We start from the raw sequence: 15,891 nt of genomic DNA, 5'->3' as shown, positions 1-15,891 counted from the left end.
ATTTTGCGTTTTCCCTTGTGGCGAATAGGTCTATGTCTGGATGACCCCACTGCTGGAAGTACGGTTGGAGAACTGATGGGTGTAACTCCCACTCGTGCATCTGGTGGCTGTGTCTGCTGAGCAGATCCGCCATCTGGTTGTCCTTGCCGGGGAGGTGTTCCGCCATGAGGAACATGTTCCTCTGAATGGCCCACTTCCACATGCTCTGAGCCAGACGAGACAACTGTGGAGAGTGTGTTCCTCCCTGCTTTTGTATGTAGTACATGGCGGTCATGTTGTCCGTCCGGATCAACACGACTTTGTTGCACAAGTGTACTTTGAATGCTTTCATTGCTAGGAAGATTGCCATCAGTTCTAGAAGGTTGATGTGCATCTTCTTTTGTTGTATTGTCCATAGTCTCTGCACTGTGTAACTGAGTACATGAGCTCCCCATCCCTGGAGAGACGCGTCCGCTGTCAGTATTATTTGTGGAACAGGCTCTTGGAACGGTCGGCCCTTGCAAAGGTTTTGTGGATTCCACCAATGCAGAGAGTTGTATGCCCGACCGCTCACCAACACTAGGTCTTTCAACTGTCCTTGAGCCTGATTCCACTGACGTGCTAAGCACTCCTGGAGCGGGCGCATATGTAGTCTCGCGTGCGGGACTATGAACATGCAGGAGGCCATCATGCCTATCAACTGCATGAACACTAGCGCGGGCAGGGAGTGTTGTGGTTTGAACTTGGAAATCAGCATCTGTATGCTGTTGATTCTCACTAAATTTGGCTGAGCTGTGGCCGCCAGAGTGTCTATGGTCGCACCTAGGTACTGTTGTACGTGTGCGGGCTGGAGATGGGACTTTGGGTAATTTAGTGAGAACCCCAAACTGTGAAGGAGGTGAATGGTGCGGGATATGTGGCTGGCACATTGTTGGGCTGACTTTGCTTGAATGAGCCAGTCGTCCAGGTAAGGGTAGACGTGTATGTGCTGCCTCCGCAGATGTGCCGCTACAGTAGCTAGGCACTTTGTGAAAACCCTGGGTGCTGTTGTCACGCCGAAGGGAAGGACTTTGAACTGGTAGTGCTGCCCCTGAACAGTGAACCGGAGGTATTTTTTGTGTGAGGGGTGAATGGGTATGTGGAAATACGCATCTTTGAGGTCCAGTGTGGCCAGGAAGTCTCCCTGCTTGAGCAGCGGGAGGACTTGCTGTAAAGTGAGCATGTGAAAATGCTCGGAGAGAATGTACCGGTTTAGGGGTCTCAGGTCTAATATAGGTCTGAGCGACCCATCCTTTTTTGGTATGAAGAAGTACAGGGAGTATACTCCCGTACCTTGCTCGTGGACGGGTACGACCTCTATTGCACCTCTATTGCACCTTTTAGTAGCATACTTTGCACCTCCTGCTGTAAGAGCGTTAAGTGCTCTGAGGACATAGGACGGTTTTTTGGAGGTATTGTGGGCGGAGTTGAGGTTAATTCTAGGCAGTAACCGTATTTGACAATATCTTTGACCCACCTGTCCGTGGTGATGGAGTTCCACGTGGACAGGAACCTTTGTAGCCTTCCCCCGACAGGTGTTATGTGGTCGGGAGGAAGGGAGAGGGCGTCACTGCTTGTTCTTGGGGGAGGACCTGGTGTTGCCGTAGCCGCGTCCTCTGCCCTTTGTGCTGGAGCCACGATATCCACCCCGGGTGTTTTTGTCGTAGGTGCTCTGTGTGTTGCCTTTGTTGTATGTTTGCTGTGACCCCTGTCCTCTACCTGCTCCTCTATTTCCGGGGCGACGAAAGGAGCCGCTCCGAAAGGACTGCGTTTGTAGAGCCCCCATGGACTTTGCAGTGTCCGTGTCTTTTTTTATTTTATTTTATTTTATTTTCTCTAGGGTGGTGTCAACCTCCGGCCCGAATAAGTAGTCGGGGTTGACAGGTTGGTTGAGGATGTTATTTTGTACCTCAGGTTTGAATCCGGAGATTCGCAACCAGGCATGTCGTCGCAACATGACGCTAGTGTTTATGGCTCTGGCAGCTGTATCCGCGGCATCCAGTGCACACTTAATGGATGCATTTGTGAGGAGCTGTCCCTCCCTGATGAGGATCTCTGCACCTTCTTTATATTGGTCAGGGAGATGTTGGAGTAGTTGTTCGAATGTGTCGTAGTGTGCTCGATCGTAGCGAGCGAGGAGCGCCTGAGTATTGGCAATACGCCATATGTTAGCCGCCTGAGCGGCAACCCGTTTGCCGGAGGTCTCTAGCACCTTGGACTCTTTGTCCGGGGGAGGAGCATCACCTGTTTGCGAGTGTGCCCTCTTGCGAGCATTCGCAACTACAATTGAATCCAAAGGTAACTGGCCTCTAATGTAGGTGGGGTCCCCAGGCGCCGATATGTATTTTTTGTCGATCCTGGGGTTTATTACTCTTGCCCTGGTGGGTTCCTTGAAGATGTCCTTTGCTGGTTTGAGGACACCCTTCAACATAGGTAGAGTTTTAATGTTCCTTTCTGAGGATGCGAAAGTGTCCATGAGAAAGTCGTCCTCTACGGTGTCAGAGTGAAGTTGCACCCCATGATTGGCCACAGCACGTTCAATTAAGGCGTTGAACGCGGCAGTGTCCTCTGTGGGAGATGTTTTTGCTCCATAGAGTTGCGGGTCCTGTGCATCTATAGGTGCACCGGAGTCGACAGGGTCATCCCAAGCTTGATCAGGGTCCTGTTGGCCTTGAGGATCCATTTCTCCGGGGTAGGGGACGTGGTCACCCATGTAGTCCTCCAAAACATCTGTGTCGGAGTGTGTGGGAGAGAAGGACAGTGGATCCTGGTAGGGGGAATGGAGAGGTTCGTAAAGAACCGGTTCCGAAACCACTGGCAGCTTTGTTTTAAGTGGGATCCGGAAGGAGTCCAAAGCTGGCTCTGAAGTTATTCTCCTTTTGTGGAGCAGCATCCCGCAGGAGAACATTCGGCAGGCGTGATCGTGGTGTGGGTAACCCGTGTCCTGATTTGGAACATTTTCGGGGCCGTGGATGGCGGCAGGTCAAAAGTAATGTTGGCCGGTGCCGAAGAGGCTGTTGGAGCTTTTATTGGCTCGGAGCCCGATGTGTCCTGGAGGACTGTTTTGTGTTTGGTGCCGTGCGCAGCAATGGGCCGCACCTGGAGCACCATCGATTTCTTTGCGCCGACCGGTTCCGTAGAAGCGGGAGTGGACTTTTTCGGCGCCGGTGAGTCATCGAGTCGAGGGGCGGTAATGGCAGTCGACGTCTTCGATGAGTGTGCCTTTGGTGGTGCTGTCGAAGCGGTGTGAGACGCAGCAGGCAGTTTGACCTTTGGGGTCGGAGTCGATTGCGTCTGTGCCGGGAGCAGAGTAGGTTTGGTGGCACCGAAGGTCTTCTTCCGTATGTCGACGCCGACGTCGGCCGATGCAAGCTCGACGCCGACGTCGGCCGATGCAAGCTCTGCACCGAAGTCTCGTTTGGTGCGCTCGGTGCCGATGGGTTTTGCTGGCGTCTAAGGTGTGGTGGGCCTCGATCCGACCAGCGTTACTTTCGGTTGAACCAATACAGCTTTCGGTTTCGAAGAAGGGAAACCAGCCGGTTTGGGTATTAATGGCTGCCGCTGAATGTCTGAGGCCGGGCCAGAGGGCGGGGCCGAAGAACTGCGGGATAGGTCTTGGGTAAGGCCCGAAGGCGATCCCTCGACCGGAGCCATAGACTGGCGCACTGGGATGTCCTCAGTCTGTACGGGTAGGCCTTGCTCGTCATCGGAGCTACTCTCTTCGGCCCCTAAGGCCTCATTGTAGTCTCCTACCTCGGTGTCGTCTTCGTCTCTGCGAAAGAGGCTTTCTTCAACGTCTTCCGAGCCGGAGTCGTGTTCGGAAACGGGGCTGGAGGGTAGGTTCTCCACGTCTTCGACATCTTCGGTCTCAGCGCTGAAGATGTCGGCCGGGGCCGGTGCCGCTTGCTGCGCTTCGAGTCTCGCTGCTCGTCGATTCTGGAGAGTCTTCTTGGATCGGAATCGGGCACAGGCCATACATGTAGATTCGTCGTGATCCGGTGAAAGGCATTTGTTGCACACCGGATGGACGTCGATGTGGGGATATTTCGCATTACATACCGGACACCGCTTGAATGGTGTCCTCGATTCCATCGTCTATGACTGGTCGATGGTCGGGTAGGAAGCGAAAAAGTTGGTTCTGGAAGTTAGTAAACTAACAAGATACTATCGATACCGATCGGGAACAGTACCGACGCGAACTAAAGGCCTTTTGGCCTAGAAAAAGTTTTTCCTAACTTGAGTCAAGATAAGCACATCCGAACCCAATGGCGGAAAAAAACAATCTGAGGATGGAGAGGATGCCCATGCGCACTGTAGTCCAGGGGAGGAGTCACCTATCCCAGGATACTTCGAAGACTCTTCCAGGACAACAACGTGCAATCATCCGGACCCAACACTAGGCGGCGATCTATGCACAGATATGAATTCAGCAGCCCACATGGCTCGAACATTGCCAAATCCAACTATTACCTTCTTGACATGTCCTATGATCAATAAGCTTTTCTAAAAAATAAATGCAGAATTGCTTTCAATTGAAAGTGCAGTATCATTTCAAGGAAGGACTGTTTGCACCCTTCAGTATTTTTCCAGCAGCCAGGAGGGAGATTTATGTATCCGCTCAGGGACAGAAGGCTCTGGTGAAGGATCTTGCCTGACACTTTGGAGAAAAGATGGAAAAGGAGAAGAATTCTATGATACCATCAAAGACATGGCCACATAGGAGGAATGAAGATAATCCTTAATGTGCCTTTTGTCAATCCGGCTACTATAGATGCACACCTGGCAGAAAAGCATACGGATATGCAAGTTCCTGACCGCGGGGACATAGAAACACTATCACAACCGTATCGGTTTATTTTCTTGCAACAGCAAAAAAGTTGACATCTAGTGTCTCTCCCTAGGAATTAATGGCCAACTACTCCGTACTTAATCACATACTCATGATGTCAGGAGAGGTACCGGTTTAGCATGTGTGGTTTGGTGCTATACAGTCAAGGAAGGCAAACTGCCTTGATCTGGAGATTTTCCAAAACAATCCACTACCAAATTTAAATCGGCCTAGATTTCCTTCCTTCAGTTTAAGATTATGCATTTCAGTAGTTGTGCTAGTCTAACAAAATGGTGCCTGGTGTTGGTGGGTAGCAGAGGGAGGTGCAAGCTAGATGGCCCACTCCAAGTTCCAGCATATTTCCATGGTACAATTTGGCCCCGATTGACCATTTTTCTTGCGATGTACATTGCCCCATATGAAAACCCCAACCAGCAACGAAGCTTTCATCAAAACCCATTGGGGGCACTGGGCCTCCTACAATGGAATGCTACTTTTGATCAAGAGGAGCACATTCCTTTATTCCAGTTTCTGAACTTTTGAGAACATTTGCTTCATCAAAGCTGAACTTCTCCATCATTTAAGCCTTCCTGCACATTATCCATCGCCCATTTACCTTTTGCTATGCCGAGCTGAAATATTTTTGGAATGTGCTTCTTTCAGATGGGTGCAAAGTGGCTGTTGGCATCTTTCTCTGATGATTTCAGATTTCCTTGGCTCTTCGAATGAGTCTGCCTTTGGAGGTAAAGGCCAGCTTGAAGTGTTGATGCTGCTTTTGGTGTTGCTGGCTCCTTCCTTACAGTATGTGAGACTGCTGTGGGAAGACACTCTTCCCATAGGTCATAAGCTGGACTGTTGGACACTTTCTCCTGCTCTGCAAACCAAACCACTTTGGTCTCTTTATCTTCTCTTTAACAATAGCTCCACAGAATCGGCTTCTAGAGACATGGACATTGTCTAACTCCTGCTGTGCTTTTGGAGTATATTAAGTGAGAGACAATCAACCATGAAGGCCACACAATCTTTAGATAGGAACAGATCACTTCAGGTTATACTCCCTTACTGTGGATCTCTCACAACCCCTCCCTGGAATCATCAATTTGAACAAACAGAGGGCATCATGATGGTCATTAAAAGGGCTGTGCTACTCGTGCCTTATGTTACATTACTGCCATTTGGTGCACCATATTGCCTGAAGAGTCCATTTGCTCTCACTTTTAGGTTGGAGGTGCGGATGTTGAGGAAGAAAAATACATTTTAACAACTGAAACTAAAAGAATGTCCCTCCGAGTACTCTCTCTTAAGAACAAGAGTTGTTTGTCTGGGGATTTGAATTTTCCATTCTTCCTATTCTTCACAGTTCAAGAATTATCTCGTGGGTTAATTCATGTGTGAAACCCTTGAACGGTTTGTTGAATTAAAGAGGTCTGCATTTGCGGGAGTGAAATCAATATTTAGTTCTCTCACCATCCCATGTTGAGACCTCACTAACTGCAGAACATCAACTGGAGAGATTCCTGACAAGTCAGACCCTAGAATCTAAAACTTTGCTGTCTGTACTAACAGCTGAGTGGCATGATCAGGATGCCTGAATCAATGGAAAGAGCAGTCTATAGCAGCCTATTCCTCCATGGTTTTTTGTCCTTGGGAGTTACAGCCTATGCCTACATTGTTGAGGCAATCTACTGATGGCCATTGCTGCACTACTTGAGTCTAACACTGGGGTTGTTCAGATACACAGGACTGTACGGTTTGAAAAAGAGGCCAAGCAACTGCAGTCTCTGTGGTGGGTTTCTCATGCCCGGATATAACTGAGATACCATCTTCTTCACACACGGAGTTCAAGACCCTGCTGTGATAGATGCCTAGGCTGTTGACTTGAGTGATGGCTTGACAGCAAAGGCTTATCAAAGTGAAGAATTCTATGGCACAGTCCAAGTTGACAAAGTTTCGCAACTTGGAGATGCCTTGATTGTCACAAGGGGTCTTAACATGCAGGAGGGGAACATTGAGGTCTCTCTTCAAGTGAGCTCCATCTCAAATATGCCTCCTTTTCACGCATGCAGTCACCCCACATGCAATTACAACGCGGTCATTACAATGATCGCGTTGTAACAACGCACACCATTACCTTGCAAGCCGAACAACGACTTGCGGAGGGGGGGTGCTGGATGTTGGAATAGTATAATTTACTATTCCAACTCCAGTTGGCGCGAACAGCAGAAAAGGTGTTCTATTTTGAATCCAACGCCTTCTTCCCCCCTCCGCAAGTCGTTGTTCCGACTTGCGGGGTAATGGTATGCGTTGTTACAACACGGTCATTGTAACAGCGTTGTAATTGCATGCAGGGGTGACTGCTTCGTTGTGAGGGCTGTTTACCCTCCATCTCTATTCTTCAGCCTTTTTAGAAGTATCTGTCTGATATTCGTCCGGCTTCTAAATAACACGTGCATCTAAAATGCAACCTCACAATCCAGGTTTCTCCTTTCCAAGACTTCTTTCCAGCACAGAAGGGACTTATTGCAAAAAGACAAGCACAGTCAGTTAAAGGGGAGCTCAGGACAGACACTCCTCGATTAAAAAAAAAAAAAAAAAAAGTTAAGGAAATAAAATGTTCTAACCCAGATGAGCAAGAGCTGTGTTAAGGGATTCGTTCCTCAACAAGCAAAAAACACAACCTGCTAAGTTGCACTACTGTGATCGTGCAGCACTTGGATGCAAAAATGAAAGTACTATCAAAATCCTGCTAAGTGCACAATGCCTATGCGCCAAAATTCTGATTAGTTTCATTTTTCTGGGGTGAATGAGGAATTAACTTGGCCTTTTCAGTCAAATCTTTTTAGGCTGAACATGACAGACAGCTTAGCTGTCCGACTGCAAAAGACTTATTGTCAGCTTACCAGATTTTACACCGAGCATAAAGCCTGCCCCTTGATTACCACAGGTTGGCATGATTGTCACTCATTTGCTTGCTTCTTATTCAATAGCTTGCCTTGTCAGTCTTGGATCTGCCCCATTTCATGAAGCATAGCCTCTTTACCGGTTTGTTTTCACTGCTCACTTTTAGGAAAGTACTTTTTTTATTTTTGCTTAAGCACTCTGACTATGCATGTGTTTTCCAGCTGTCTCTCTCGTATGTTTCTGTCCCATTTGTGTTGCTTTCTCTAACCAATGTACGTCAACCCCTGCCTTCTGTATTGCTTCTACCACCTGCATCCTCCATGTAGCCCGCCCCACCACCAAATGCACTGCATGTAGTTTCCTTCCTACACCTTTCAGCACAGCAGCCTATGTTGGCATGCTTTAAAAATGCAGCACTTCTAGCTCCATCATAGAACTGTAAAAATAAAGATATAAACACTTACCATGGGGCATAAAACTTTATGAAAGTAAGACCTGTAGCCACTGTCTGGTCAAAGTCAGCTTCAGAAAGAGTCAGCACCTTAGACTGTTGAGAAAAACAAAAAAATATCTTTGATAAGAAGCCTCTTGATAATGCAACGTTTGTAGATAAAAAGGAGCAGGGTACTTGGTTTTTTTTCAACGATATTAAGTTCATTAAGAAATTGAGCTAGTTTACTGAACTCTAGGTACAGCAGTTGTCACTGCAATTATGCAATGTTAATTATTTAACAAATTCCTTTGTGGATCAGCCAAGACTACTTTGGGCATCATCCTCATTTCTGAATTGGTTTGCTGTTTTTCAAATGACAGCAGTAAGCTACTGAACCTTTTCTTCTATTTTCAAGCATTATAGATACTGATAAATATAATGAATGCGTGTCTATGGTGCTCCTCATTCTTAAAAGTACTGTTCATATATCCTTACAACTTCAGAGATACTTCCATAATGTTTGTAAGACTTCGGTGTAAAGTGAATACACGACTGGTCAGAAGGCCTTCACATAACATTACATTGTATTGCATTGTTTAGCATATCAATCAGTATGTTCTGGGAGGGGCACCTTTATAAAGGGCTGCAGAGCAGGACTGCAGTTTGATACCTGTATCACAGCACCATCTTTTACACGGGGCAGGGTTTTGCAAACAGCAGTAATGGTCAAGCAATGTCCCAATGGGAATGACAATTACACTATGGCATATGGATGGGTGAATCAACAGAATTCTTCGAGAGGACAACTAGCAGAGGTTTTGCTTACATGGTGTGCTTAGAATACACAGACAAACTTCAATCTGGCAGAGACACTGCACACACCTCATCTTGAACAGGTTCTGCCTCCTGTTTTGGCTCAGCAGCAGGCTCGTCAACTAGCTCCACGACCTCTTCAGGAACCTTTGTCTGGGAATCAATGTATTCTTTAAGAGAATCTAAATCTCTCTTCCCTTTGTACTGATCCACCTGTAAAAGATTGTAACAAGAGTAAACATATTCAGGCCTCAAACTCAAATTTCAAAATGTGTGTGGTTACCAATAACCGGTTCCAATACTTATGCAGAGCAAACCACAAAGAAGCAGAAACATGTGGTTAATAAAATAAATAGCATGCATAGAATCAACAGGTCCGTAGAAGGTGTGTAAATTCCTTTTGTATATTTAGGCAAAATTCAGGAAAAATTAAGTGAAATGCATAAAGGGCATTTAGCCAGATTTTCTAGTGCACAATGCATTCACGCGTCCATGATGAGAGCTGCAGCGCCTTACATTCTCTATTCATTCATGCAGTCTTCGTGCTCTCGTAATAAGAGGTCCGTTTCCCCCCCCCCCCCCCCCTCCCCCAACAGATGGAAAAATTACGTGATTTGCAATAATGGTTTAACTTCACGTTACGCAAAATGGCAGATATTACAGCAGTTTGCAATAAATTAGGCAATCAAACTACAATGTGCCATGGGCAAACTATATCCATTGTTTAGTACAAGAATTGTTCATAAGTCAATAAAGGAAAGTCGAAGTTCAAAAAGAGGATTCTTAATCCTTTCTTTCAAGCAGCCTAGAGTTTTCAGCAGGACAAGGCAATGTGAATGACTGAACTATTGTCATCATGGTACCAGGCAGGCAAACGCGCAATCATATCCATTAATACATCTGCATGTCAGCCTAGGGGCCTTGAAAGGGCTCAAGTGAATGCTAGAACAATAACAAAAAGGTTTATGTAGCAGTACACACAACACTTCTGTCACTCACAACAGCGGTAAATAACCAGTCCTACTATCAACCACGTTAAGAATACTTAATTTAACGACATTTGAAGAGGTGAGTGTCCAGCTCAGAGCCATCCTTTGACCATAATGCCATCTCCCCTCCTCAGTCAATATGTAATTAATATGCTGACACAGTAAACTGCTTTGGAGAGGTCACAAGAATGTTTCACGGGTTAGAGCGAAGCAATTGGTAATGGTGGACACAGGCAGACTATGAAGAAAAATGGAGGCAATGGGGCAGAGTTAGTGTGAAAGAAGCTACCAAACTTTGATTTTCTTTACAGAGTGGCCGATGCAGTCCAAGAAGTTCATATTAATGAGAGAAGAGAAGAGAAATAATTTAATTGTGGTGTTGGGGAGAGGTTACAAAGGGGAGCGGTTATGGGGAATAAAATATAGCTAATAATGGTAGTTACAAATGTGAACAGTGCGGTGACGTTTCTCTAGTTTTGTTTGTAATATACATGTTTAGAATATGAGAAGGGAAGAATTCAGTCAGAATCTCAAATCAAAAAAGTAAATAAAAATCTGTGCAACAAAAACCCACACAGCTTGTAATCGATAATAGAATTACAAGGCAAACATTACTTAAATTGTATTTCAAATTAGTTTCAGAAAAATTTGGAGAAACAGTATGGAGGCAACTGTGGTTAATAAGCGTAAAACTTTTGTGCATATTGTGATTTTTGACAGGGAGTACCCGGTGTAATTATAACCATTAATAAAACATTATAAGAAAGATGTGAGGATCAAGAGCTAAAAATCAAATCGCTTTTTAAATGCTGCAGTCTTGGGGACATGCCCGTGAGGGCCAGATTTGAGGAATTTAGATATTTTGCAAATAAGTAGGAATGCTATGAAATAAATACTAAAAAAAAAAAAACTAAAAAAAACTAAAAAAAAACACATTAACCATGTCAGGAGGGCAGTTTCGTGATGGCGGGCAGTCCTATGAATAGACTCTATATCCTCAGTGCTAGTCAATGAAAAACATCAGCACTTCTTAAAGTGCGCAACTACCTACAGAAGGAAAGCGATGTATTGAACATTTTAATTAGTGCATAAACTTTTGTTGCCATCTACTAATTTAGGGTCTTTACCTTTTCTCCATTCTTAAACCAGAGGAGGGTTGGATAGCCACGGACCTGGTTCCCAGTGCAGAGCTCATAGTGTTGGGTACAGTCCACCTAGGAATAATCATGAAAAACAATATATCAAGAACGATGGTCAATGTACCACTTGGGCCAATGCTTATGCAATATGCATCAATGAATAGATTTTTTTTTAAATATGCATTTTACTTTATATTAATAAACTTTAACGCACTCATACACAGATGCCCTCGTGCTCAAAGATGATAGGAGTTTAGCATGTTATTTTTGGGGAAAGAAAAATTAACAGAATTAATTACGCGAGCTGTAAGAATTTAAAAATAGATCCAATATGCAAACAAGAAGTATTCTTGGGGTGCAAAGAAGGTGGCAAACACCAATCACACATCTATAGCTTTATATATCTTGAGTTTGTTGGGAGTCTTTTTTGGAAACACAGACATGCCATGATCAGGTTGCTGTAAGGTCGGCTTAAGATTCGAGTATCTGGGGAGGAGTTGCAGTAGAATAGAGGAGGCAGACTTCCTGAACTATTTAAAAGCACCATGCATAATGGAAGGTGGCCTATGTGGAAGGAGAGTCATATGGAGGCAGAAACTGTGCTCCAACAGTGCTGCAGCAAACCCGTTCCTGCAGTAAAGTCACTAAAACAGGTATTGGAAAATGAAAGTGGGCCGATGGCAGAGAGACTTCAGACCCCAGGCGATGGTTGCATAGAATGTAATGGTCTGGATTGTTATAAAAGTGTACATATTATTTAACTGTTCTACATACTCCTATAGAAGCTGAAAATGAAAGTGGCCTGCGTGCATACAAAGCTCTGCCAACTATGGACGATAAACATTGATTGGTCAGCAGGATAAACTGCCCATCAAAAGTCCAATACGACGCTCAAACATCCAGTGATAAAGATGGCAGGCATGTTTGCAGCTTGATATTTTTTCAAGTTACGAGAGGGAACAGCCACGTCTTAAGACCTCTCTGGAACAAGATGTGGCCATCTCCTTTCAAGATTCAGTGACTAGCAACAACATCTGGATACTTTGAATGGGAAAAAACAAGACCCGGGCTAGGCCCTTAGCAGTGCAGCTTTCACTGAAGGAAATCTGCTCGCATTCAGAGGAGATCTCGGTGTGCAATGCGGGCAGACCAAAATGAGATCTTGCCAACAAACGGACCTCATTGAAGAATTTGCAAAGCGCCGTTATGTGATCCCAAGAGTGCAGATGTCGAAGAAAAAAAAAAAAAAAAAGTATTGTCGCCAAGTTAAATCCTTTGTAGTAAATGTACTGGTAGAGTACATTGGCATACTAAGGATGGTAAAGCAAGAGACCAACGGTGGCCTTCCAGATGCAAGATGTTTTAGGTAAGGGAATTTCAGTCTGAGATATGTGGAGGAAAGATTGTACATCTTAATTGACCCATGGTGTTAAGGTGAGGTCAGTACATAGGATTAGTTTAAAGCTCTCAATATAGTTGGATGGTCCAGTTTAGACACTATGATTGGTAGACCAACTTAAAAATAAAAAAAGGCAGCAGACTCGCAGTTTTACCAGCATTCTGTGTTATGGTGTTCCTGGTCAGCCTTTCCTTCAGGCTCTTCTCATGTAGCTAGTCCTTCAGCCAATCATAAGCCAATCGATACTGGCTTTGGAGTTCTTACATGAGCCGGAAATATAATTGGGGAGTGGACTCAACTGCAGTGAAGGAACAGCGAGAGCTCTCCTTGCTGTAGTGAAGAATTTGCTGATCTGAATTAGTCACACAACAACCTGTGCTGTAATGACCTGTGTGGGGAGACCAAAAGGGAAGAAGTGGTTTGAGGACAAAGGGATGGGTATCAGAGGGTCTACAGCCATCACATTGCCAGCACAAACCTTGGGTGGGTGGGTGGGTGGGGGGTGGGGGCGCTAGGAAGCTGTGTGCTGTCAGACGCAAGGGGCATGTGACAATCACTATCGACCTAGTCATCGCATAAGCTAGCAGAAAAAATACCAGTCTACTAGGAAACTATTTTTTTACCTACCTTGCCAATCTTTACAGCCTCAGAATTTTCATACAAAGCTGCAAGCTGTTCCCATGTAGGAGCCAAAGCCTTGCAGTGGCCACACCATGGAGCAAAGAATTTGATTAGATGCCTGCCTGGAAAACAATACAATGGTTTCATCAAAGCTCAGCTGAACTTTAGGCAAAATTCCTACATTTTTAGAAATGCAGATAATACAACATGAACACAAAGCACTGGGTTTTACACACCATTCAAGAGACACTATGGCTACTTCCCCATCAACATTACATCCCATCCTTCCAAGATTATTCTACTGCAAAACCATTTAGAGGACCTCTGAAAAGATGTGCACTCTAAACCTTTGTTTGGAAAATGAAAAAGGTCCAATCTGATTTTTCACTAGCATAGGTGAACTCTGTTGTAGAACTGAATTCATTGTGTGAGCTGCACTTCACACACACACACTATACTGTTCAGTTTTAAGGATCCAACCATACAAGCAGAATCTGGTGCTCATCTCAAGTCACAAACATATCAAGATGGTAGATGCATTCGATCAAAGTTCAGCCCTAGTCACAAGTGCAATATTTGTAAGCAACTTCCATAAGACACACGAGACACCCCATCCGGAAAATGACAGGAGCTGAATCCTCTAATGAGCTATTTAAATTACCTCTGGTGGACTAGTCCCATACATCCCATAACACTCTCAAGACATTGACTTCACAAAAGCAAGACACAAACGCAGGGCTAAAGTAGAAAAAAAAAGAAACTCAAAACTAATTGCAAAAGTAGATTTAGTGTTGGGCACCAATGGCTTTGTAGAATCCGGTCTACAACTACTGTACAGAGGTTTTCTACCGATTTACAAAACCAAACATCAGCAGTTAGGATTCTTAGTGGTTGAACGTAGTCGGGGATGGTCCACTTTCTAAGCTACCTGGCAGGATTTTGCAGCAATCGAAAGGGTACATTCCCAATTGATTCTGCAAGCGAACTGAAACCAAGGTCACAGCAAACGTAGTCAATAGAATAGACCCAACCCCCTCTCTGAACCCTAATAATAATCTGCATATACCCAATTGTCTCGTTCCCCTCTCACATAGCACAGGTATTTCACTCCACATTGAAAGCCCAAACAGAAAATTTGAATCAAAGAAGTTTGTGTGTGACCTTTTGCCTACTTTGTCTAAGCCAAACTTTGGAAACACGCCATAATCGCATTGATTTTGAACACCAATAAAAAACACTGCTCAATTTTCAACTACCGTGGTAAACGTCTCTTAAGATCGTTTGAGATGATGGGGAATGTTTAATCTTTAAAGTGTGCTGTTAAATATAAAGAATTGAGGGAACAGCACAGAGAAACCATTTACCTCTGCCCATCCAAGGAGAAATCTGATCACACTGGTACTTAAAGGGAGATGGAAAGGGATCAGTGGGTGGAGAGTTGCCGCGTGGTGTGTAGACACCTGCGTGAGGTGTTTTTGCTAGTATTGATGTAGGAGAATAGGAGTTGTTGCAATAGTTATTCTCACAGAGCTACAGCCAGCCAACAAATGTGAGTGCCCACTGATTTCTTAATAGAAGAGGGATTTGCTGTCCTCTGCGTGAATCATCACCACCCTTGTTTTCAGCTCTGCTTGACAAGTCAAATTGCCTCAGTTCCAGCACATATAAACTCAAACAGAGGTAAATATAGAGTTCCCACAATGTGGTCCATCCCCATATGTCTGAAGAGTCAGCAATAGATAAAGAAGAATAGGAGGGGTGAGGCAGAGTACTTCATCCATAAAGTCTCACGTGCCAAAGATCACTGACCGGGTGGCAATCACCTGGACACATGCACACTGCGACAATCATAGGGGCAGAGAAGAATCATGTGGGGACCCACTCTGCCCCACTGGACCGGAGACAGACTGACCAAAGGTGCCAGGCTAGACTCGAGAAGAGTCCCTGGAGAAGGTAGAGACCGGGATCCCCTGGTGCACATAGATCAGTGAGAGACACTACTTCTTGGTCCAATGAATCTGCAGCACTGCAACCCCATGGAGAGACTGACTTGACCCGTCGGTACAGCACTGGCTTGGGGCCTCAATGCCTAACTGGGTGCTGGAAGCAACTGAAGGTATTGAAAGTAGGATGCTCAGGAAGTGGGGAAATTGGGAGGGGGTGGGAAGAAAAATCACGAGCATAAAAAAAAAAAAAAAAAAAAAAAAAAAAAAGAGAGTCCGATATAGACTGCTTGGTGGAAAAAGGGAAGTATTTAGGGAATGCATTAGAGCAGTGATGGGGGCTGGCCACCTACAGCACAGGCATGCGTATGCTGTACCAGTGTGCAAAGCTCTTTCAGGAGGCAGATACAGTCCGATTGAAAATGGAAAAAAGGCAAGATTGCTAAGTATAATCCATTTTAAAAAGCAACAAAGTACTGTTTATCCTTGAGAAACATACTAAACCTTAAAATACTGTTGCTGAAAACCAGGCACAGATCAGAGATAAATAAACAAAATCACAAACTGTGGGAGATACGTTCTACAAGAAACGGATAAAGACCCAGGCAGACCTGCGGGGCCCGTTGGGCATTGCAGCGCCGGCCCAACCAGGAGCTGCCCTCTGATTAAGCAGGACACCACTCAGTGTGTGAGGGACCCTTCTCCTTATTGGATCCCGTTGCAATCACGCATTGTCTTATCCAACACCTGTTCGTAACTAACAATATTCCTTGCCCGTCACCCCAGTTTTTCTTTCCGTCCTCCCCC

At 45.1% G+C, this 15,891-nt stretch overlaps 1 protein-coding gene across 1 annotated transcript in view; it reads right to left on the bottom strand.

Moving 5' to 3' along the window:
* Nucleotides 1–15,891, bottom strand: part of TXNDC5 (thioredoxin domain containing 5) — a 62,382-nt gene that overhangs the window by 15,032 nt on the left and 31,459 nt on the right. The window contains exons 5-8 of the mRNA XM_085607248.1: nt 13,148–13,263; nt 11,110–11,196; nt 9,063–9,206; nt 8,212–8,294 (exon numbers count right to left, since the gene is read on the bottom strand). Of these exons, the coding sequence (XP_085463374.1) occupies nt 8,212–8,294; nt 9,063–9,206; nt 11,110–11,196; nt 13,148–13,263 (430 nt within the window). The remainder of the gene's footprint in view (nt 1–8,211; nt 8,295–9,062; nt 9,207–11,109; nt 11,197–13,147; nt 13,264–15,891) is intronic.

The sequence above is a fragment of the Triturus cristatus genome, chromosome 5_2 (assembly GCF_964204655.1).
Source record: "Triturus cristatus chromosome 5_2, aTriCri1.1, whole genome shotgun sequence".
NCBI classification, from domain to species: domain Eukaryota; kingdom Metazoa; phylum Chordata; class Amphibia; order Caudata; family Salamandridae; genus Triturus; species Triturus cristatus.
This window is presented reverse-complemented; position numbering and strand designations above follow the sequence as displayed.